Source organism: Callithrix jacchus, chromosome 22 (assembly GCF_049354715.1).
Source record: "Callithrix jacchus isolate 240 chromosome 22, calJac240_pri, whole genome shotgun sequence".
In the NCBI taxonomy this organism is placed as follows: Eukaryota; Metazoa; Chordata; class Mammalia; order Primates; family Cebidae; genus Callithrix; species Callithrix jacchus.
Genome location: NC_133523.1, coordinates 42,466,474 through 42,488,268, shown reverse-complemented (window position 1 = coordinate 42,488,268; position 21,795 = coordinate 42,466,474). Strand labels below are relative to the sequence as shown.

General features: G+C 56.4%; 4 protein-coding genes across 4 annotated transcripts in view; 2 read left to right on the top strand and 2 right to left on the bottom strand.

Moving 5' to 3' along the window:
• The first annotated feature begins 40 nt into the window (after positions 1 to 40).
• Positions 41 to 3,692, top strand: RPL18 (ribosomal protein L18). Its single transcript, XM_002762358.5, has 7 exons — positions 41 to 76; positions 1,325 to 1,411; positions 1,743 to 1,850; positions 2,346 to 2,444; positions 2,953 to 3,076; positions 3,209 to 3,278; positions 3,575 to 3,692. The coding sequence occupies exons 1-7, from the start codon at positions 74 to 76 to the stop codon at positions 3,648 to 3,650; spliced, it is 567 nt and encodes a 188-aa protein (XP_002762404.2). The 5' UTR covers positions 41 to 73; the 3' UTR covers positions 3,651 to 3,692.
• A 488-nt stretch (positions 3,693 to 4,180) lies between these two features.
• Positions 4,181 to 18,502, top strand: FAM83E (family with sequence similarity 83 member E). The gene is made up of 6 exons (XM_035285772.3): positions 4,181 to 4,219; positions 4,341 to 6,011; positions 6,876 to 7,043; positions 7,688 to 7,812; positions 14,430 to 14,847; positions 17,105 to 18,502. Exons 2-6 carry the CDS (start codon positions 5,538 to 5,540, stop codon positions 17,381 to 17,383), a joined length of 1,464 nt encoding a protein of 487 aa, XP_035141663.3. The 5' UTR covers positions 4,181 to 4,219; positions 4,341 to 5,537; the 3' UTR covers positions 17,384 to 18,502.
• On the bottom strand, positions 10,574 to 11,496 carry SPACA4 (sperm acrosome associated 4). The gene has a single exon (XM_008988334.6). It carries the CDS (start codon positions 11,282 to 11,284, stop codon positions 10,904 to 10,906), a length of 381 nt encoding a protein of 126 aa, XP_008986582.1. The 5' UTR covers positions 11,285 to 11,496; the 3' UTR covers positions 10,574 to 10,903.
• Positions 18,503 to 19,099: 597 nt separating the features above from the next.
• Positions 19,100 to 21,795, bottom strand: part of SULT2B1 (sulfotransferase family 2B member 1) — a 48,517-nt gene continuing 45,821 nt past the window's right edge. Inside the window, exon 7 of the mRNA XM_035285323.2 lies at positions 19,100 to 19,354. Coding sequence (XP_035141214.1) covers positions 19,122 to 19,354 — 233 coding nt within the window. The 3' untranslated portion in view covers positions 19,100 to 19,121. The remainder of the gene's footprint in view (positions 19,355 to 21,795) is intronic.

Below are 21,795 nucleotides of genomic sequence, written 5' to 3'. Positions count from 1 at the left end.
TCGCTGGAGGCTTTCCCCGCCCACTCCGGAGCCGTTCTCTCTTTCCGGACCTGACCGAGCAGGAGGCGCCATCATGGTGAGTGCGCTTTGCAGCGTTCGGGGCTGTACAATCTGCTGCCATCCGCTGCGGTCTCGGGCTAGGAGTGTGCTGGAGGGCTGCAGGGGCTCTGCGCCTGCCTGGAGGGGGCTACTCGCGAGACTGGGGGCCTGCTCTGGGGGCCAGGAGAGCAGGAATGGGTCAGAGCCATAGCCTACCGCCCCCATTGAGTAGATGACCAAGTCGAGGTACTAGGAGGCTGATATGACTGGGGTCACAAAGCCAGGAAGTGGTAGAGCCAGGATTCCGACCAAGGTGGCTGGCCCCGCAGCCACTCTTAGTAACTTGGCTTTGCCGCCTCTATCCGGACCTGTCACTTCCTAGTATGAAAAGTTGGGTTCGATGGGGCCCGCGGCGGGTGGGAGGATCGGGAGTCAAATAAGTGGATTTTGGGAATAGGCGGAGCTCTGAGTCTCGGGTCCTTTCCCACCTTGTGATGTTGCTTTGTGAGCCTTTTCCCGAGTTTCTGACTGTTCATTGCGTACACAGTTATTCTATCTGATAAGTTTGTGAATTGGGGAAGAAATAACCCATAGGAAATTCTCATTACGGGGTCTTAAACACAGGAAATGCTGAAAAAGTGGAGCTGTTAATACTTAAATGGTTCTTAATAGTTGCTAACACAGTCTGAAAAACTTAAGTTACTCAGAAAGGCAGCAATGAGGTAGGAACCTGGTGCATGGCTCACGCCTGTAATCCTGACACTTTAGGAGGCCGAGGCGGGAGGATTCCTTGCCCAGCCTGGCCGGTATAGTGAGACCCTGTCTCCACTTTAAAAACAATTTTTTAAAGGACACTACTTGGTAAGGGTTGTTGGATTGTTACTGTAGGAGAGGTCGTTCTAGTAGTATTACGAACTTCTGAAGAATGATTCTTTTCCATCATTACTGCCATTGGTTTTATATTTTTGGTCATCCTCCAGGTATGGGGTTTTGAGAACTTAATGTTGTTGCAAAATACAAGTTGTAAAGAATTAAGGTTTTTGTATTAAGTTAATGTGACTGCTGTGTTAAGTTATTTCAAGATTCTGGGTGCCATGGGCTGAAGGCTTTGTAAGTAACCCCTTTTTACAGAGGGGTCGGTAGCAGCCCAGAAGTTTCCTGGTGGTGGGCCTGGGATTTGAGCTGGTGGGTCCAGAACTGGGCTTGGGACCCAGCTCTCAATTTCAGAAATGAGTAATAATTGGCCAGAAATAACGGGTCCATGGTTGCTGCTTCACTCCTGCAGGGAGTTGACATCCGTCACAACAAGGACCGAAAGGTTCGGCGCAAGGAGCCCAAGAGCCAGGATATTTACCTGAGGCTGTTGGTCAAGGTGAGCTTGGGCCCTGAGGTCTTTTGGGGAGGGTCACCCCAGGTCTGTGACTTTCAGATCCTCTATTCTATTGCTGGCACTAGGCTCCTCCCAGGGGCCTGCCGGGTGGGCTCGCATTTTGTCCCAGGGCCTCCAGCGCTTGTATTTTCAGCCTCTAGGCTGTGAAGAGCTTCAGAATGGAGCAGGGATTTTCTAGATCCTGGGCCAGCTCTCTCCCATTAACTAGGTCAGTGGGTTGGGGGAAGGGATAAAGATTTTAGTCCAGATCATCATATGTTTGCCCCTTCGCTGGAAGGCTGTCCCGGCTTCTCACTCTCTTCCCTTCCTCCAGCTGTACAGGTTTCTGGCCAGGCGAACCAACTCCACATTTAACCAGGTCGTGCTGAAGAGGTTGTTTATGAGTCGCACCAACCGGCCACCTCTGTCCCTTTCCCGGATGGTGAGTGGCTGGTCCGGAGGGCACGGTGGACCTGGGAGCCACGGGGTCTTGTCTGTCCGGAAGGGAGGCAGGGATGGGAGCTCTGCAGGAGCAACTGGGCATCATCACGGCTTTGTCTCAGCCAGCCAGGAGCGTGGGACTTGGACTGTTGGTCGAAACAGAATGTCCATGGGCGAGGCTCCTGGGACTCCTCTCCTCATTGTGAGGTGGAGGTGTCTTGGTGGCTTCAGGACATTTCCCCGAGGCTCCAAGTCATAACTGAGTTTTATGTCAAAAGCCCTGCCGAGGGAGGCCCTCTTGAACAGTCTGTATTTTTTTTACCTGGAGATTTCCCCAGCTGGACCTGAGAGGAGGCCTGTTGGGGTCTGAGAGGTGTGGGGTGAGTGGAGTGGGGGGTCCCGTTAGAGAGCACAGCTGTCGTGGTCCAGGATGCCTGCAGTGGGGCTGGATGTCAACACCAGATGGACTTAGGATGTGCATCCTGCTCACCCCCAGATCCGGAAGATGAAGCTTCCTGGCCGGGAAAACAAAACAGCCGTGGTTGTGGGGACCGTAACGGATGACGTGCGGGTTCAGGAGGTGCCTAAGCTGAAGGTGAGCTGGTGCGGGGCTTGGGCGCAGGGGCAGACCCGTCAAATCCTCGCTGTGCTATGCTGGTCCATCCTCAGTCTGCCACCTCTGGTGACAAGCATCCTGCCCATCTGAGTGGCTTTGAGGATGGGTGTGGGTTGTCTCTGGCATTGGTGGTGGTGAGGTCCCCTGGGCAACCTTCTTCTGGGGCAAGTTATAAACTCTTAGTGGCGGCCCCTAGAACCCAACAGCCCGGTACAAGTGTGGACTCCATTGTCACCTCTGAACAGGTCTTCTTTTTGCCCTTGTTTCCTTGCTGCTGTTCCTAGCGGAACAACCAGGGGTGTGGTGTGAAAAGTCTCTTGAGAGGGTGTTGAGAACCGCTGCTGTCAGCCCAGGTGCTCCGGGTAATCATTGATGGTGTGGGTTACCAGGGCTCCGCTACGCCAAGGCAGTGGACAGAGGGTGAGTCCCAGCAGTCCCTGGGTGACCATGCAGGGGTCTCACCCACCATCCTTGTCCTCTCCACCAGGTGTGTGCCCTGCGTGTGACCAGCCGGGCCCGCAGCCGTATCCTCAAGGCGGGGGGCAAGATCCTCACTTTTGACCAGCTGGCCCTGGACTCCCCCAAGGGCTGCGGGACCGTCCTGCTCTCCGGTGAGTGATGCATAGGCACTGAGGTCGGCGTGGGCTGTGTGGCTGCTGGCAGCCTTCACCCTCCTGGGTCTGGAATAGCAGAAGCTGGGCGCCAGATCCCAGTCTCAGCCAGTTTTCCTTTCCCCTCCCCAGGTCCTCGCAAGGGCCGAGAGGTGTACCGGCATTTCGGCAAGGCCCCAGGAACTCCGCACAGCCACACCAAGTGAGTATTGTGCCCCCAACCCCGGCCCCTCCCCCAGACTCGGCCAGCCCCAGGCCTTCTGGAACTCTTCTTGTCTGCTTTTCCCTTCAACACTGCTCAGAGCTGTTTTCCAGGCCCAAGCAGGCATCTCCTGGGGGAGGCTGTGATTTGGCGGTCTCTGCTGCCCAGGCTGAGGACCACCCAGGTGGCGGGGCAGGCGCTGCCACTGACCCTCCTGGGGCTGAATGTGTCGTGCTTGTGGGGTTCCTTTGCCACTCCACAATGGCCTCCCCTCTCTCTCCCTCCTCTCCCCACAGACCCTACGTCCGCTCCAAGGGCCGGAAGTTCGAGCGGGCCAGAGGCCGACGGGCCAGCCGAGGCTACAAAAACTAACCCTGGATCCTACCCTCTTAATAAAAAGATTTTGAATGCGAATAGTCCCGTTTGTGTTATTGGGGGATGGGTTGGGAATTGGCGCCTGCGGGTGAGAATACATTTGGTTTGGGGGACCGGGAAGCCGTGCCAGTGAAGACCAGCATCAGGGAGGGACCCAGCCCTCCTCCTGCCCCCACTGCCCCAGAAGCTCCCTGCCTCCTTTCCAACAGCCAGGTGGCAGGTGTCTGCTTTCTCGGATCAGCCACACCCGCCCCTCCTTGGTGCTGGGATGGTGGGTGGGGTGTGGACCAGGAAGTTTGGGGTGCAGGCAGGGCTGTGAGGAGGGAGGGGCTGCCTGGGAACAGGTGAGGCGCTTCCAACTCCTTCCCCCAACACCTGGAAGCTGGAGTCTGAAGGGCCAATCACGCGGCCCCCTTACCGTGAGCGGTGAGCCAGCACTCTAAGTAAAAGTGTGGGCCACACCCCCAGACCTCCCGTGGGGGCCTCCTGTGTTTGCTCAAGAGGCCGGGCTCCGTGTATTTCGGGCTGAGTCCAGAGGCCAGGAAGCACCGCAGAAGGAGAAGCCGGTGAGCTACAGCCCATGTCCTCGGGAAAGGCAAGAGTTGGAAGGGAGGCCCCCGGCTAGGGGGACGGATGGGGGTGGGGCAGGGAGGCTGGTCGGGCTTGACTCCTTCCTTCTCTTTGCAGCTCCCTGCTGCGGTCTGGAGGAGGCAGCCACCTGGGTTGCTGGGATTGGAATGACAGGCTGCTGGTTTTCAGGGATCAAGGGTTCAGGGTCCCCGAGGTTGGGTCAGGAGCCTCAAGGAGGCCACTGGGGCTTGGGAGAGAGACAGGGCAAGATATAATAGAGTGGCCCTTGTTCAGGAAGAAGCGGCGAGGCAACTGGCGGGAGGAGACAGGATTTAGGTAGAAACCAGGCTGGAGACAGCTTGGTCAGGGCGCTCTACAGATCAGAGGACAGTGGCTGCTTAGGCGGCCCTCACACCTAGATGGGCAGCCAAGATCACAGATGCATCCCATAGTCATGGAGACCCCTGTAGCACACGTCACCCTCCACTGCCGCAGCCGGAGGGAGACTTGAGGGTCCAGGGAGCAGGGTCCCCCATTGACAGGGTAGGGAAAGGTTTGCCGAGCCTCTGGCATTTCTCCAAGGTTGAGCAAGCAGGTCCAGTGGGGAGGCATCTTGGCTGGTCTGTGGGTGAGAGCTGGTGAGCAGAAGAAATTCACGGGGCCGACTGATTCAGCCGGAGACAGATGCTCCACCAGGCAGTCTGATACGGGGACTGTCAGTCGGAAGCCATTGTAGTGTTTGCCAGACAGTGGAAGGACAGCCAGTGGTGCTGTTGGCGGGGGGCAGGCAGGCAGCCTGCCATGCCTTTATGTAAGGACCTTTGGGTGATTGGAGACAGGCAGATAGCCTGTTGCCTGGAGATGATCAGCTGGTCAGCCTAACCAAATTCAGGACAGCTGAAGGGTCTGGTGGGGCTGTGTGACCGGTGGGTTGGAGGCTGTCGTGTGGCCGAGCTGAGATCGCCAGCTGATGGGTCACACAATTGGGGATGGTGTCAGGAGGTCAGCCTGACCCGCAGAGACGGCTGGCGGGAAGGTTACGGAGGGCCAGCCAGGGATGGACGCAGGCAGGTGGCGGGTCTGAGTGGCCTGACACGTTGGGTAGTCGCTTATTTGGGCAGTGTGATTGTCAGGACAGTGAGGGAGGGCCTGCTGCAGGGAGCCATTTGGACATCTTCGGGGCCCCTCTGGAGGCCTCGGATGACCACATAGGGTCTGCCTATCAGAACCCCCAGATGGTCACAGTCCCTAAAGACAGCCAGACCCCTGGGGACCCAGTCTCTCACAGTCAGTCCTCCCACCCGAGTGACCCCGATGGCGGCCTCCCAGCTGGCGGCACTGGAAGAAGTGGACTCCGGTCCCGGGGTGCTGCCCCTGACGGAGGCCAGCTCCGGCTTCCTATATTCTGAGGGCCAGCGGCTGGCCCTGGAGGCTCTACTGAGCGAGGGCGTGGAGGCATTCCAGGCCTGCATGCGGCGCGAGGAACTGCAGCCCTTCCTCAGTGCGGATGAGGTCCAGGGCTTGGCAGCAGCAGCTGAAGACTGGACAGTGGCCAGGCAGGAGCCCGGCGGGACGGTAGAGGGAGCCACCACCACCGATGGGGACGCGAGCAGCCTGAGCTACTGGCCTGGGCAGTCGGAGCAGCCGGCGCCCATCCTCCGACTGGGCTGGCCAGTGGACTCCGCATGGAAGGGCATCACCCGGGCGCAGCTGTACACACAGCCCCCTGGAGAGGGCAAACCACCCCTCAAGGAGCTGGTGCGACAGGAGATCCAGGCTGCTCACAAGGTGGGTGTCGTGGGGACCCGGTGTCTATTCCCCAGGCCGGGATGTCCTCATATTCCAGCCCCAGAATGGGGACCCAGGCGTCTCTCCCTTGTCCTCCCAGGACTTCCAACTCCGCACCCCTACCCTTAAGGACCTATATCTCTGGGACCCAGAAACCCACACCTTCCAGCCCGAGGACTCAGGTGCCTACCTCCTCAGAACTCATCCTTACTCTCAGAAATAGGGGCCCTTCATAGTGGCTCATGCCTGTAATACCAGCACTTTGTAAGGGTGAGGTGGGTGGATCACCTGAGGTCAGGAGTTCGAGACCATCCTGGCCAACATAAAGAAACCCGTCTCTACTAAAAATATAAAAATTAGATTACAGGTGTGGTGTGTGCCTGTAATCCCAGCTACTTGGGAGGCTGAGGCAGGAGAATGGCTTGAACCTGGGAGGCAGAGGTTGTGGTGAGCCAAGATCGTGCCATCGCCCTCCGGCCCCGGCAACAGTGCAAGACTCCATCTCAAAGAAACAAAAAGCAACCAACGAACAAAAACCAAGCAAACATGTGATGTGTGATGACAGTTTTCCAGCGTCTGGGGGCCAGGAATCTCGAGGAGGGGCTGGGGTTCTTGTGGAGGGGCAGCGTGTTGCTCATTTGCATGTAGGTGCTATTTGAACAGCAGTGTATGTCTGGGGTCTCCCCTCAGCCCCTGTGAATGTGAAACTCCCAACCCTCAGAGCACTTTACTCCCAGGTCCCCGACATCAGGCTTCCCACGCCCTCTGACTGTCCCCCAGCCAAGCTCTGTTCACACATCCACCTCCCCCCAACCCCCAAGTTAGGCTCCGTTCACACATCCACCTCCCCTCCCCCACCCCCAGCTGGTGGCCGTGGTCATGGACGTCTTCACTGACCCAGACCTGCTTTTGGACTTGGTGAACGCCGCCACGCGCCGATGGGTACCTGTCTACCTGCTCCTGGACCGCCAGCAGCTGCCTGCCTTCCTGGCACTGGCCCAGCAGCTCGGGGTGAACCCCTGGGCCACAGAGGTAGGGGTCGGGACAGGGGGACCCATAAGTCCCCATTCCCCTGGCTTGGGGGCAGTGGGGGGAGACCCTACCATGGAGCCCCGGGGCCATTGAGAAGGATACTAGCAGGGGCGGTGGATCTGACGCCCGAAGCAGTGGGGAAGCAGAAGTAGGCATTCCCAAGGGGTCTTGGGTCACTGAGTTTGGGGTATCCCCAAGAAACGCTTGAGGGTCGATATCAGCGGCTCTGAAGAAGCTGAGACAGATACTACTTTTTTGGTGCGGGGAGAGAGAGATGGAGTCTTGCTCTGTCGCCCAGGCTGGCGTACAGTGGTCTGAGCTCACTGCAACCTCTGCCTTCCGGGTTCAAATGATTCTCCTGCCTCAGATTCCATAGCAGCTGGGATTACAGGCATGCGCCACCACGCCCAGCTAATTTTTGTAGTTTTAGTAGAGATGGGGTTTCACCATGTTGGCCAGGCTGGTCTCGAACTCCTGACCTCAGGTGATCCACCCACTTCTGCCTCCCAAAGTGCTGGGATTACAAGCGTGAGCCACCATGCCCAGCCTTGGACAGATACTTCTGTCTGGTTCAGCCTGGAGGGACCCTGAATCCATGGGGTGGGCCTCAGCAAGGGTGAGCCCTCCACTCCCCACACCAACAGAACATGGATATCCGCGTTGTGCGGGGCTGCAGCTTCCAGAGCCGCTGGCGACGGCAGGTGAGCGGCGCCATGCGGGAGAAGTTTGTGCTGCTGGACGGCGAGAGGGTCATCTCAGGATCCTACAGGTGTAGCCCCCACCCCGCCCCTCACCTCCCGGCTTCCTGTACCCCACTCTCCCTCCATGTGTTCAGAGGACAGCCGGCAGCCCCTGCCCAGGCCTCTCTTTTCTCACCTTTATAATGGGGGCAAAAGATCCTTCCCTGGGGAGGAGGTGGGTGCTAGGGCCGGCCCTGGTGCTGACCCATCTAGTGGCCTTGGGTAAGTCTGTTTCTCTTTGATCCTGTGTTTTCTCATTTGGAAAACTGGGCAAAGTTTGGGGGTGGGGTTTGTTCAAAATCAGGAGCACCTGGATTGGGATCTAAACTCTGCCTTTGGTAAATAACTCCACCTAGGCCAGGTGCAGTGGCTCACGCCTGTAATCCCAGCACTTTGGGAGGCCCAGGTGGGTGGATCACGAGGTCAGGAGTTTTGAGACCAGTCTGGTCAATACGGTGAAACTCCATCTCTACTAAAAATACAAAAATCAGCCAGGTGTGGTGGTGGGCGCCTGTAATCCCAGCTACTCGGGAGGCTGAGGCAGAAGAATCGCTTGAACCCGGGAGATGGAGCTGAGATTGCGCCACTGCATTCTAGCCTGAGTGACAAAAGCGAAACTCTATCTCCAAAAAAAAAATGGGCCCCGCATGGTGGCTCATGCCTGTAATCCCAGCACTTTAAGAGGCCAAGGCAGGTGGATCAGCTGAGGTCAGGAGTTCAAGACCAGCCTAGCCAACATGGTGACACCCCCGTCTCCCCAGCTACGTGGGAGGTTGAGGCAGGAGAATCACTTGAACCCAGGAGAGGGAGGCTGCAGTGAGCCAAGATCACGCCAGTGCACTCCAGCCTGGGAGACAGAGTGAGACTCAGTCTCAAAAAGTACACAAAACCAGAAACTCAAATAATAACCGCACCTACCTCATAGGGTCACAGCACAGTGTGGGAGGAGAGGCATGTGACCTCCCGGATCAGACTTTTCAAATTCTAGCTCTGTCAGTTCCTCGCTGTGTGGCCTCAGGCAACTTGCTTCACCCATCTGTGCCTTGGTTCCCCCACTACATCAAGAGCTGATAGGGTTAGAGCCTCTGGAACCAGGTCCCTTAACAGGGCTAGCACCCACCCACGCTTGGGCTGGCTGAGTCTTTGCTGCGGGGCTGCATTGTGGGAGATTGCTTGGCATCTTCAGCCTCAGCCCAGCAGAGGGCAGTAGCCTCACACGCCCCACACCTGCAGTGTTCCCTGCCAATTAGAGCAACTGAAAACCTCTTCAGACAGCACAGATGCCTGCTGGGGAGCACAAGTGCCCAGCTGAGAACTATGCTCAGGATCAGTGGCTTTCAACCCTGTGCATGCACCACAATCCCTGGGAGCACTTGTTAAAGCACAGCTTTTGTAGCAGATAATTCAGGAAATGGAAAAGGAGAAAGAAAAAGGAAGAAGGCCAGGCACGGTAGCTCATGCCTGCACTTTGGAAGGCTGAGGTGGGAGGATCGCTTGAGCCCAGGACCTCAAGATCAGCCTGGGTGACACAGCAGGACTCCCATCTTTACAAGAATTAAATACAGGGCCGGGCGCGGTGGCTCAAGCCTGAAATCCCAGCACTTTGGGAGGCTGAGACGGGTGGATCACTAGGTCAAGAGATCAAGACCATCCTGGCCAACATGGTGAAACCCCGTCTCTACTAAAAATACAAAAAATTAGCTGGGCATGGTGGCGCGTACCTGTAATCCCAGCTACTCAGGAGGCTGAGGCAGGAGAATTGCCTGAACCCAGGAGGCGGAGGTTGCGGTGAGCCGAGATCACGCCATTGCACTCCAGCTTGGGTAACAAGAGCGAAACTCCGTCTCAACAACAACAAAAAAAGAATTAAATACAAATTAGTCAGGTGTCGTGGTTCGAGCTTGTATTCCCAGCTACTCAGGAGGCTGAGGTGGGAGGATCGCTTGAGCCTGGGAGGTAGAGGCTGTAGCGAGCCAAGATTGCACCACTGCACTACAGCCTGGGCAGCAGAGTAAAGCCCTGTTTTTTTGTTTTTTTGTTTTTTTAATTGAGACGGAGTTTCGCTCTTGTTACCCAGGCTGGAGTGCAGTGGCGCGATCTCAGCTCACCGCAACCTCCGCCTCCTGGGTTCAGGCAATTCTCCTGCCTCAGCCTCCTGAGTAGCTGGGATTATAGGCACACACCACCATGCCCAGCTAATTTTTTGTATTTTTAGTAGAGACGGGGTTTCACCATGTTGACCAGGATGGTCTCGATCTCTTGACCTTGTGATCCACTCGCCTCGGCCTCCCAAAGTGCTGGGATTACAGGCTTGAGCCATGGTGCTCAGCCAAGCCCTGTTTCAAAAGAAAGGAAAGGAAGGAAGGGAGGGAGGGAGGGAGAAAGGGAGGAAGGAAGGAAGGAAGGAAGGAGAGAAAACAACACACTCCCATGCCCACTCCTGTTCATCGCGCCTAGAACAGGACCTGAGAATCTGCATTTTCATTGAGCTCCCACTTGATGCTGCTGTTTGTGGTCCAGGGACCACATTTTGAGAACCAGTGGAATTGAGACTGGGATGTTTGGAAGAGTGCTGATCTTCCCAGCTGTGCGTGAGGATTCAGTGCCATGTGACATAAGACAAGCTTGGCCATGTGCCGTGGCTCACACCTGTAATCCCAACACTTTGGGAGGCTGAGGTGGGTCAACTGAGCCCAGGAATCCAAGACCAGCCTGGGCAACATAGATGGACCTTATCTCTACAAAAAAAAAAAAAAAAAAAAAGAAAGAAAAGAAAAGAAAAGAGAATGCTCCATAAACATCAGCTGTCATTTATTATGATATATATATCTTTTACCATATTTCATGGACTCTAAGGTGCCAGCAATGGAAAGTAGCATCCTGATTGAAATGTGAGAAGCTCTGCCTCCTAGAACCAGTCAAATAGAGTAGAACCATCAGACCCACAGGTGCGCTTCCCTGCTGCTCAATCAGGCCTGGGGGTGCTTCTCCGAGCACCGGGCTCCTGGTGGACAGCCTTGGAAGGGATGGCCTCTCTGGCCATTTCGTAGGTGAAGGAGACGGGGACATGGGGGGTGGCAGATCTGGGAGACCAGCCCCAGGCCCTGTTCTCCCTGTTGGTCATAGTAAACGAGGAAGCAGCATGCCCAGCCCCAGTGCCAGGCTGGTGGTGGCCCCTGACATCTGGCTGCTGGCGGGGCCTGGGGCTCTGTTGCACAGGTGGCCATCACAGCAGGTGGTGGTGAGGCTGTAGGTGACGCCCTTGTAGCTGACAGGTTCCTCACGGCCGCACCTGGTGGCTTGCATGCAGCCTTTGTTGATGACGGGACTGGTGCCTGGGGCGACCCCGAGGCCCGTGAAGCAGTCCTCATCATCCCCACAGCGCATGGGCGTGCCGGGACACTGCGTGGAGTCGGTGAGCTCACAGAAGATGCAGTCCTTGACACTCGTCGTGCCTGGGGTCAGAGCCATCACCAGAAGCAGCAGCCAGCCCAGGACCATGGTGGCCTGGCGACGTTGACACTGGCCCAGCCAGGCCGCAGGCTTCCTGGACCTCCCAGAACGCCTCCTGCCCACGGGACTTAGGTCCTGGTCCTGGACTCCCAGGGTCAGCACCTGGACTGTCCTTTGTTCCCGATGCCCTCTGTCCCTCTAGGTCCTGGGGATAGAGGGGAGCTGTGGCTGCTGCCCCCAAGTCTGTGAATGGAATGAGTGACCTCACAGACCCCTCAGGGTTCCTACTGGCTGCTCTGGGGATGAGGTCACAAGTGAGAGGAGTGAGTGTCACAATACAAGGGGTAGCCTGCCCACTGACCTGGCACAAGAGGACTCTGACACCCCTGCCAAGGTGAAGATGCCCGGAACCCAGAGGACACTGGTCACAAGCTTGTCCACATTCTCTGTGCTGCACCCGCCAAGGGCTTGACTTCAACCTCACACCCCCTGTGGTGACCACATTTTCCAGATGGGCGCTCTGAGGCTGGGGAAGGGAAGGTGATACATCCGGGGTCCCTGAGCCAGGATGAGGGCCCAGGTTCATTGAATTCCAAAGAGGCTGGGAAAGAAGAGGGAGTATGAACTCTTGCTGTGTGCCAAGATCCATGCTCAGTGCTTGCTTGCTTTTGAGACAGAGTTTTGCTCTTGTTGCCTAGGCTGTAGTGTAATGGTATGATCTTGGCTCACTGCAACCTCCACCTCCTGGGTTCAAGCAACTCTCCTGCCTCAGTCTCCCAAGTAGCTGGGATTACAGGTGCACACACCACCATGCCCGGCTAATTTTGTATTTTTAGTAGAGACGGGGTTTCACCATGTTGATCAGGCTGGTCTTGTGACCCACCCACCTTGGTGTCCCAAAGTGCTGGGATTACAGGCGTGAGCCACCATGCCTGTCCATTTTATTTATTTTTAAATTCTATTTTTATGTAAAACTATTGCCTGGGCATGGTGGCTCATGCCTGTAATCCCAGCACTTTGGGAGACCAAGGCAGGCATATTACCTGAAGTCAGGAGTTTGAGATCAGCCTGGCCAACATGGTGAAACCCCATACTACTAAAAGTACAAAAATTAGCCAGGCGTGGTGGTACACGCCTGTAATCCCAAGCTACTCGGGAGGCTGAGGCAGGAAGAATAGCTTAAACTTGGGAGGTGAAGGTTATTGTGAACCAAGATCATGCCACTGCACTCCAGCCCTAGGTGACAGAGCAAGATTGTCTCAAAAAAAAAAAAAAAAAAAAATTAACAGGGCCAGGAGCGGTGGCTCACGCCTGTAATTCCAGCACTTTGGGAGGCCGAGACGGGTGGATCACGAGGTCAAGAGATCGAGACCATTCTGGTCAACATGGTGAAACCCCGTCTCAACTAAAAATACAAAAAACTAGCTGGGCATGCTGGTGCATACCTGTAATCCCAGCTGCTCAGGAGGCTGAGGGAGGAGAATTGCCTGAACCCAGGAGGCGGAGGTTGCGGTGAGCTGAGATCGCGCCATTGCACTCCAGCCTGGGTAACAAGAGCGAAACTCCGTCTCAAAAAAAAAAAATTAACAATTTTTTTTTCTTAGAGATAGGATCTTGCTCTGTTGCCTAGGGTGGAGTGTGGTGGCACAATCTTGGCTCACTGCAGCCTTGACCTACCAGGCTCAAGTGATTCTTCTGGCTGAGACTCCGGGGTAGCTGGGACTACAGGCACGCACCATCATGCCTGGCAAATTTTGTTAAATTTTTTGTAGAGATGGGGTCTCGCTCTATTGCCCAGGCTGGTCTTGAACTCCTAGCCTCAAGCATTCCTCCTGCCTTGCCTTCTGGGATTACAGGCCTCAGCCACCACACCCAGCCTTCCTAGGTTTTGGCGCCATATTGCAGATGAGCAGGAATGTGGAGTTTGCTGTGCAGCCAGGGCTCACTAAACGGCAGTCATTCTAGGCAGCAGCTGGGTCTTACAGCAATCCCTGTGAGTGTCTGGAAGTGAGTTCAATCTCTTACCAAGGAAGAAAACTGAGGCACTGAGGTGTTCCTAAGTGGGGACCAGGTAGAGCCCAGGTTTAAACTCCAGTCGGATTCCAGATAAGTTTTCTTTTTTTTTTTTTTGAGATAAGAGTCTCACTCTGTCACCCAGGCTGGACTGCAGTGGTGGGATCTTGGCTCACTGCAACCTCTGCCTCCTGCCTCAGCCTCCTGAGTAGCTAGGATTATAGGCATGCACCATCACGCCTGGGTAATTTCTGTATTTTTAGTAGAGATAGGGTTTCACTATGTTGGTCAGGCTGGTCTCGAACTCCTGACTTTGTGATCTACCTCAATCTCCCAAAGTGCTGGGATTACAGGCATGAGCCACTGTGCCTGGCTTTTTTTGGGGGGGAGAGGGGGACAGGGTCTTGCTCTGTGGCCCAGGCTGGAATGCAGTGGTATGATCACGGCTTACTGCAGCCTCAGTCTCCCAGGCTCAGCCAGGCACGGTGGCTCACGCCTGTAATCCCAGCACTTTGGGAGGCTGAGGTGGGTGGATCACCTGAGGTCAGGAGTTTGAGACCAGCCTGGCCAACGTGGTGACATCTCATCTCCACTAAAAATACAAAAAAATAGCTGGTCATGGTGGCGGGTGCCTGCAATCCCAGCTACTCAGGAGGCTGATGCAGGAGATTCACTTGAACTCGGGAGGTGGAGGTTGCAGTGAGCCAAGATTGTGCCCTTGTACTCCAGCCTGGGCAGCAGAAACTCTCAAAAAAATGTTTTTTCCCCAGGCTCAAGGGATCCTCCTACCTCAGTCTCCCAAGTGGCTGGGAGTGCGGGCGTTTGCTACCACACCTGGCTGTTGTTTTTGATTGTTTTGTAGAGACAGGGTCTCGCCAGTTTGCCCAGGCTGGTGTCAAAGTCCTGGGCTCAAGCAACCCTCCTGCCTCAGCCTCCCAAAGTGTGAGCCACCGTGCCTAGCCCTGATTAATATAAATGTCTTAACTTGGGCTTTCTTCACACCACCCCGGGGGCAGGGGCTTCAGTTCTCCCCGTTCTACAAACTGGGAAGCTGAGGCTGCAGAGGTCAGGACTCGCCTGAGGTCCTACAGCCTCCCCTGGGACCCGGCTGGGGGTGGGGGCAGAGCTGGGCCTTGGGGGGTGTTATGGAAGCCCTGACCCCTCGCTCCCCGGCCCCCAGCTTCACGTGGAGTGACGCCCGCCTGCACCGAGGCCTGGTGACCCTGCTGACTGGGGAGATCGCCGGCTCCTTCAGCCTTGAGTTCCGGACGCTGTATGCAAACTCCTGGCCGCTCCCACCTGCACCCCCCCAGGGACCCTCAGTCATGGGGGGCCTGCAGTGGAGCCACAGCCCGCACCGCGTGTCCCGCCGCCGCTCTGTGGCCCCCACATCGCCTCCGCCGCCTGACGGCCCGCTGGCCCACCGCCTGGCCGCCTGCCGAGTGTCCCCTGCCGCCCCGGGGCCGGCACTCAGTGACATCCTAAGGAGCATACAGCGCGCCCGGACCTCCAGCGGTCCCCCGGCCCGGCCCAGCCGCTCCCTATGGGACCTAAGCCGCCTGTCCCAGCTGTCTGGCTCCAGTGATGGGGACAATGAGGTGAGACTTTGTGGCTGGTGCCAGAGGAGATGGAATCTAGAAAGGGGAGGGAGTTTGCCCAGGATTGTGCAGCCTGGCTCCGGGGACCCTGCTCCAAGCCACAGAGCAGGAGGTGTTACCTGAGGGCCCGTGCCCTAGATTCCTAATGGCATCGTTTGTTCGTTCCCTGCACCCCTACTGCATGCCGGGCAGGTGGTGCTGGGTGGTGTGGGGCAGAGACAGGAGAGCCCTGGGTGCAAATCCTGGCACGACACACTAGGTGGGGGGTCAGGGGAAGCCAAGGACTTGACTTCTCTGAACCCCAGTATCTTCATCTAGGAATGGGTGGAGCAAGGGCACTCATTCTGGGTTTGGCTGAGGGAGGAAACCATGTGGCTAAAATGAAATAGAGCTGTAATGATACAACAATGCATTCCTGAAACAGGGAGTTCGAGACCAGCCTGGCCAACACGGTGAAACCCCCATCTCTACTAAAAGTACAGAAAGATTAGCTGGGTGTGGTGGGCACACCTGTAGTCCCAGCTACTCGGGAGGCTAAGGCAGGAGAATCAGTAGCAGTGAGCCAAGATCGTTCACTGTACTCTCGCCTGGCCATAGAGTAAGACTGTCTCAAAATGATAATAATGAACAATAAACAGGCCAGCTGTGGTGGCTCACGCCTGTAATCCCATGGGAGGCCGAGGCGAGCGGATCACAAGGTCAGGAGTTGGAAACCAGCCTGGTTAACATAGTGAAATCCTGTCTCTACTAAAAATATAGAAATTAGCCGGGCATGGTGGCGTGCGCCTGTAATCCCAGCTACTCAGGAGGCTGAGGCAGGAGAATCGCTTGAATCCGGGAGGCGGAGGTTGCAGTGAGCTGAGATAACACCATTGCACTCCAGCCTGGGTGACAGAATAAGACTCCAGCTAATAAATAAATACATTCCTCATCCCAGGCCAGGAAGGCTATATATATATATTTTTTTTTGAGGTAGGGTCTTGCTCTGAAATGTCCTGGGAATCAAGAATTGTCCCCCTCTGTCCCAAGCAAGGAAGCCTTCTAGCTGGAGAGGAGATGGGGGATGGGCAGGGGCAAGGTCCTCACCTCCACCTGGTTCTGAGTGCCCTCACCCAGCATCCCCTCCCTGGGCAAATATTTGCACCCCCTGGCAGATACCAGCGCTTCCGGTTCCTCCCCAGCTGCAGAGGTGGGGGACCCAGCGCTCTGTCCCGTCAGTAGGTTGGAAAGGCGGGGTGGGGGGGGGTGAATCCCAGGCCTGCCCTCTCACTTCCGCACCTCCCTCTCTGGCTCCCTTCGCTGTCCTCCTTGCCTGCCTCCTCCTCTGCAGCCCGCTCCTTTCTGTCCCTCCTCCTGCTGCCTTCCTGCCTCTGCCTCCTTCCCCTTTCACCCCCCTCCCCCACTTCCTCTCGCTCCTTCCTGGCTCCCCTCCTCCCTCCTCTACTTTTTCCTCCTCCCTCACCTTCTCCCTTACCCCTTCCTCCTCTTTTACCTCTCCCCCACCTTTTTTTTTTTTTGGAGACATGGTTTCACTCTCTCTCCCAGGCCGGAATGCAGTGGCGTGATCTCGGCTCACTGTAGCCTCAATCCCCTGGGCTCAAGCGATCCTCCCACTTCAGCCTCCCAAGTAGCTAGGATTACAGGTGCATCCATCACACCCAGCTAATTTTTATTTTTTGTAGAGATGAGGTCTCACTGTGTTGCCCAGGTTGGTCTCGAACTCCTGACCTTAAGCAAACCAAAGTGCTGGGATTAGAGGCATGAGCCATCACACCCAGTCTCCTTGTCTCCTCCCTTCCCTCCCTCATCCTCTCCTTCCACCTACCTCGTATCCTCTATCACTTTCTTTTCTGTTTTGTTTTTTGAGACTGAGTCTCACTCTGTCACCGAGGCTAGAGTGCAGTGGTGAGATCTCAACTCACTGCAGCCCCTGCCTTCCGGGTTCAAGTGATTCTCCTGTCTCAACCACCCGAGTAGCTGGGATTACAGGTGCCGCCGCCATGCCTGGCTAATTTTTCTATTTTTAGTAGAGATGGGGTTTCACCATGTTGGCCAGGCTGGTCTCAAACTCCTGACCTCAAGTGATCCGCCTGCCTCTGCCTCCCAAAGTGCTGGGATTACAGGCCTGAGCTACCGTGCCCGGCTGCCTGTCACTTCCCTGCTTCTCTCTTGCATCACCCCCTGCCTTCTCTGGCTCTGGGATGCCCCCAGGTCCCTACCCCAGCCTCCTCTCACCTCCCTCTCTTTCCCTCCACAGCTCAAGAAGTCCTGGGGCTCCAAGGACACCCCAGCCAAGGCTCTGATGAGGCAGCGGGGCACTGGAGGAGGCCCCCGGGGGGAGACAGATTCCCGACTTCCACTGCCATGGCCCCAGCCCTGGGGCAGTGCCCTGCCCCTGCCCCCTACCCGCCGTCTCCACTATATGTCCCCAGCCCAAAGGCGGCTCGGAAAGGATGCTACACTGAAACTTCCTGAGCCCAGGGGTGTCAGGCCTTCAGACTGGGCCCCCCGGCCAGGAGTTGGGGGTCCACCCTGACCAGGAGCCCGAGCCAAATCTGCTGGCCCACCCAAGGAGCAGAGCCAGACGACTGTCAGCTCAGAGCCCCCTGCCGCGCTGCCCTGCCTTGGACAAGGCTTCTGGACTGGCTGTGAAGCAGGGGGTCGTTCTTGCCTTGTTCTGCAACTTGGGGCCGGCCGGGCATGGCGGCGCACGCCTGTGATCCTGGCATTTCGGGAGTCTGAGGTGAGAGGGTTGCTTGAGGCCAGGAGTTGCGGACCAGCCTGGGCAACACAGTGAGACCCCATCTCTACAATAAATAAAACAAATCAGCTGGGTGTGGTGGCGCATGCCTGTAGTCCCAGCTACTTGGGAGGCTGAGGTGGGAGGGTCGCTTGAGCTCAGGAGGTAGAGGCAGCAGTGAGCCAAGATCATGCCATTGTGCTCCAGCCTGGGTGACACAGCAAGAGGCTGTCTCCTAAAAAAAAAAAAAGCCGGGTGAGGTGTCTCACTCCTGTTATCCCAGCACTTTAGGAGGCTGAAGGCAGGTGTATCACCTGAGGTCAGGAGTTCAAGACCAACCTGACCAACATGGTGAAACCCCATCTCTCCTAAATACAAAAACTAGCCAGGCGTGGTGGTGCATGCCTGTAATCCCGGATACTTGGGAGGCCAAGACTGGAGAATTGCTTGAACCTGGGAGGCAGAGCTTACAGCAAGCCAAGATCACACTATTGCACTCCAGCCTGGGCAACAGAACCAGACTCCATCTCAAAAAAAAAAGGACTTGGGCAAGCCCATTGCCTGCACCGGACCTAAGTGTCACAGCCCAGAAAATGGGCTGGAAATGTCTGCCAGCAACAGATCCTAAAAAGCACAGGTGCTGCTCCCGAGGGTCGGGCCTTCCTGAGGAGAGGCCGGCTTGGGCCCCGAGCTGGAGCTGTGGCGGGAAGACGAGGAGTTGCTGCCAAGCACACTGTGCCCAGGAGCGTGGGGAAACTGAGGCGAGGAGCTGAATAATGAGGGACTGGAGGGTAGTGCAGCCACAGCCACTGGGGAAAGGCGTGGGTGGCGGGACTTTCTGTGGGTGCTGAGGGGGCAGGTCTGCTGGAGCTCCGCTTTATCTCTGCTTGGAATAAAAGCGCTTCATGCCAAAAACACGTGTTATCACAGCCTGGCTCTGAATCCAGGAGTCCACAACCCAGCCCCCTCCTCCTTCAGACAGAAGCCCAGGCCTCAAACCTTCCTCCCTCAGACCCAGGAGTCCAGGCACCCAGCCCCTCCTCCCTCAGACCCAGGAGTCCAGGCACCCAGCCCCTCCTCCCTCAGACCCAGGAGTCCAGGTCCCTAGCCTCTCCTCCCTCAGACACAGGGGTCCAGGCCCCAGCCCCTCCTCCCTTAGACACAGGGGTCTCTACATTCAGCTCCTCCCCCCTCAGACCCAGGAGTCCAGACCCCATGCCATTTTTTCTCAGACCCAGGAGTCCAGGCCCCAGCCCCTTCTTCTTCACACCCAGCAATCTAGACCCCCAGACCGTCTTTCCTCAGACTCTGGAGTCCAGGCCCCCAGCCCCTCCTCCCTCAGACTGGCGAGTCAGGCCCCGTCCGAGGAGGTGAGATACCCAGCGCTGGGTTCCCGCAGCACCTTTGCGTCCGGGCGGAGCTTCTGAGTTGGGGACCCTCCGGAGGCCTTGGTGTGGATTCTCCACGCCCCGCTGCATGCCCTGCCACCTCCACAGCACATCAAGGAACCTGGGCAGAAGCGACGTGTTTATTCTCAGGGTCGCGGGTGCGAAGGCTCAGAGGGTTGGCTGGGGCCGGGGCCGGGACTGGGGCTGGGGCTGGGGCTGGGCTCCGGCTCGGGCCTTGGCTCAGGGTCCGGGCTGTCGTCCTCCTCCGGGTCTTCATCCCAGGGGAAGGTTGGCATCCCCTGCATCTGCTTGCGGTAGACGCGATTGAACGCTTCGCTCTGGGCCACCGTGAAGTGGTTCTTCCAGTCCCCGCAGATCCCTGGAGGGGAGGGGGATTGGGGTGAGGAGCCTCGGGGAGCCCCTACCGCCCACATTCCAGCACCCTCTTTCCTCCTCCCGGCCCTTGCCGAGCCGTTCCCTGTGCCAGAAACTCCGTCACCCACACCCTCCACCTAGCCCCCTTTGTGTCCTTTGGTGACGGAGTCTTGGCCCTTCCACCAGTCACCTGGCGCCATTCTCACCTCGGGCCTCACTGGCCCCGCTCCTGCAGGCTTCCTGCCGTCCTCCCCTTATCCAGGACCCCTTAAGTCTCTGCCCAGAACCTCTGTCTCCACCCCCTAATTCCTGCCCACCTTACAGCCCATGTCAACTCCTCTGCGGTCAGTCCCAACCCTCCCCTGCTAGAATGAGGCCACCTGTTTCAGTGCCCCCACAACAGTCCACGCTGCTGCTCTCACTGCTCAGACACGGAAGGGACCCCCTTCTGCAGACGCTGTGCTCAGGGCTTGCAATCCATTTGCTTATTGGTGAAGCAAGTGGGCCTCGGGGACCCTCTAAGCCTCAGTTTTCTTTTTTGCTTTTTTTTTTTTTTGAGACAGATTCTTATTGTGTTGCCCAGGTTGGAGTGCAGTGGTGTGATCTTGGCTCACTGCAGCCTCTGTCTCCCGGGTTCAAGGGGTTCTCCTGCCTCAGCCTCCTGAGTAGCTGGGACTACAGGCATCTGCCACCACGCCAGGCTAATTTTTGTATTTTTAGTAGAGACAGGGTTTCACTATCTTGGCCTGGCTGTTCTTGAACTCCTGACCTCGTGATCTGTCCGCCTCGACCTCCCAAAGTACTGGGATTACAGGTGTGAGACAATGCACCAGCCCAAGTCTCAGTTTTCTCACTCTTCTCGCTATCACCGGGGCATCACCCCTCACCTGGAAACCTGGAGCTGATGGCATTCAGGTGACTGCATTTGAGATGGAATTTCATTTTTATTGCCTAGGCTGGAGTGCAATGGCGTGACCTCAGCTCACTGCAACCTCTGCCTCCCAGGTTCAAGCGATTTTCCTACCTTAGCCTCCCGAGTAGCTGGATCATGCCCACCTAATTTTTTTTTTTTTTTTGATAGAGACAGGGTTTCACCATGTTGGCCAGGCTGCACTCGAACTCCGAACCTCAGGTGATCCACCTGCCTCGGCCTCCCAAAGTGCTGGGATTTCAGGCATGAGCCATGGCACCTGGCTGCGTAGTTTGCCTTTTAGCAAGTGCGTGTGCCCCATGTTACCCAACACCCTTAGTGAGGTCATTGTGGGGGGAGCTTCCTGGGGTGGGTTGAATAATGACTCCCCCATATCCACATTCTTTTTTTATTTTGAGCCTGAGTCTCTGTCACCCAGGCTGGAGTGCAATGGTGAGATCTTGGCTCACGGCAACTTCCGCCTCCTGGATTCAAGCGATTTTTCTGCCTCAGCCTCTTGAGAGGCTGGGATTACAGGCGTGTGCCACCATGCCCAGCTAATTTTTGTATTTTTAGTAGAGATGGGGGTTTCACCATGTTGGTCAGGCTGGTCTCTAACCCCTTACCTCGTGATCCACCAGCCTCAGCCCCCCAAAGTGCTGAGATTACAGGTGTTAGCCACTGCACCTGGCCTCCCATATCCACACTCTAATCCTGGGAACCTGTTAATATGTGACCTTATGTGGCAAAAGGGATTTTGTGGATAATTAAATTAAGCTAAAGATCTGGAATTGGGAAGAGGACCCTGAAGTATCTGGGTGGGCTCAGTGTCATCCTCACGTGGGTCCCTGTAAAAGGGAGGAAGGGCTGGATGCGGTGATTCACGCCTGTAATCCAAGCACTTTGGGAGGCTGAGGTGGGTGGATCACGAGGTCAGGAGTTCAAAACCAGCTGGGCCAAGTTGGTGAAACCCCATCTCTACTAAAAACTACAAAAATTATCCAGGTGCAGTGGCAGGCATTGGTAATCCCGGCTACTAGGGAGACTGAGGCAGTAGAATCACTTGAACCTGGGAGGCAGAGGTTGTGGTGAGCTGAGATCACACCACCACACTCCTGGGCAACAAGGGCGAAACTCTGTCTCAAAAACCAAAAACCAAAAAATTAAAAGAAAAACACACCAGTCAGGCGCAGTGGCTCACGCCTATAATCCTAGCACTCTGGGAACCCAGGCAGGTGGATCACTTGAGGTCAGGAGTTGGAGACCAGCTTGGCCAAGATAGTGAAACCCTGTCTCTACTATAAACACAAAAATTAGCTGCATATGCTGGCAGTCCCAGCTGCTTGGGAGGCTGAGGCAGGAGAATCACCTGAACCTGGGAGGCGGAGGTTGCAGTGAGTCGAGACTGAGGCCCTGCACTCCAGCCTGGGCGACAGAGCAAGACTCTGTCTCAAAAAGAAAAAAAAGGGAGCAGGTAAACGTGTGTTGTTGTGAGCCCTGCAGTTTGCGGTGTTTTGTTACAGCAGGAGGAAGAA

Coding starts and splice junctions, on each gene's coding strand:
- FAM83E (XM_035285772.3), top strand. CDS start 5,538: ATGGCGGCCTCCCAGCTGGCGGCACTGGAAGAAGTGGACTCCGGTCCC. Junction 6,012..6,875: donor AGATCCAGGCTGCTCACAAG/GTGGGTGTCGTG, acceptor CCCCACCCCCAG/CTGGTGGCCGTGGTCATGGA. Junction 14,848..17,104: donor CCAGTGATGGGGACAATGAG/GTGAGACTTTGT, acceptor TTCCCTCCACAG/CTCAAGAAGTCCTGGGGCTC.
- RPL18 (XM_002762358.5), top strand. Junction 1,851..2,345: donor CTCTGTCCCTTTCCCGGATG/GTGAGTGGCTGG, acceptor GCTCACCCCCAG/ATCCGGAAGATGAAGCTTCC. Junction 3,279..3,574: donor ACTCCGCACAGCCACACCAA/GTGAGTATTGTG, acceptor CTCTCCCCACAG/ACCCTACGTCCGCTCCAAGG.
- SPACA4 (XM_008988334.6), bottom strand. CDS start 11,284: ATGGTCCTGGGCTGGCTGCTGCTTCTGGTGATGGCTCTGACCCCAGGC.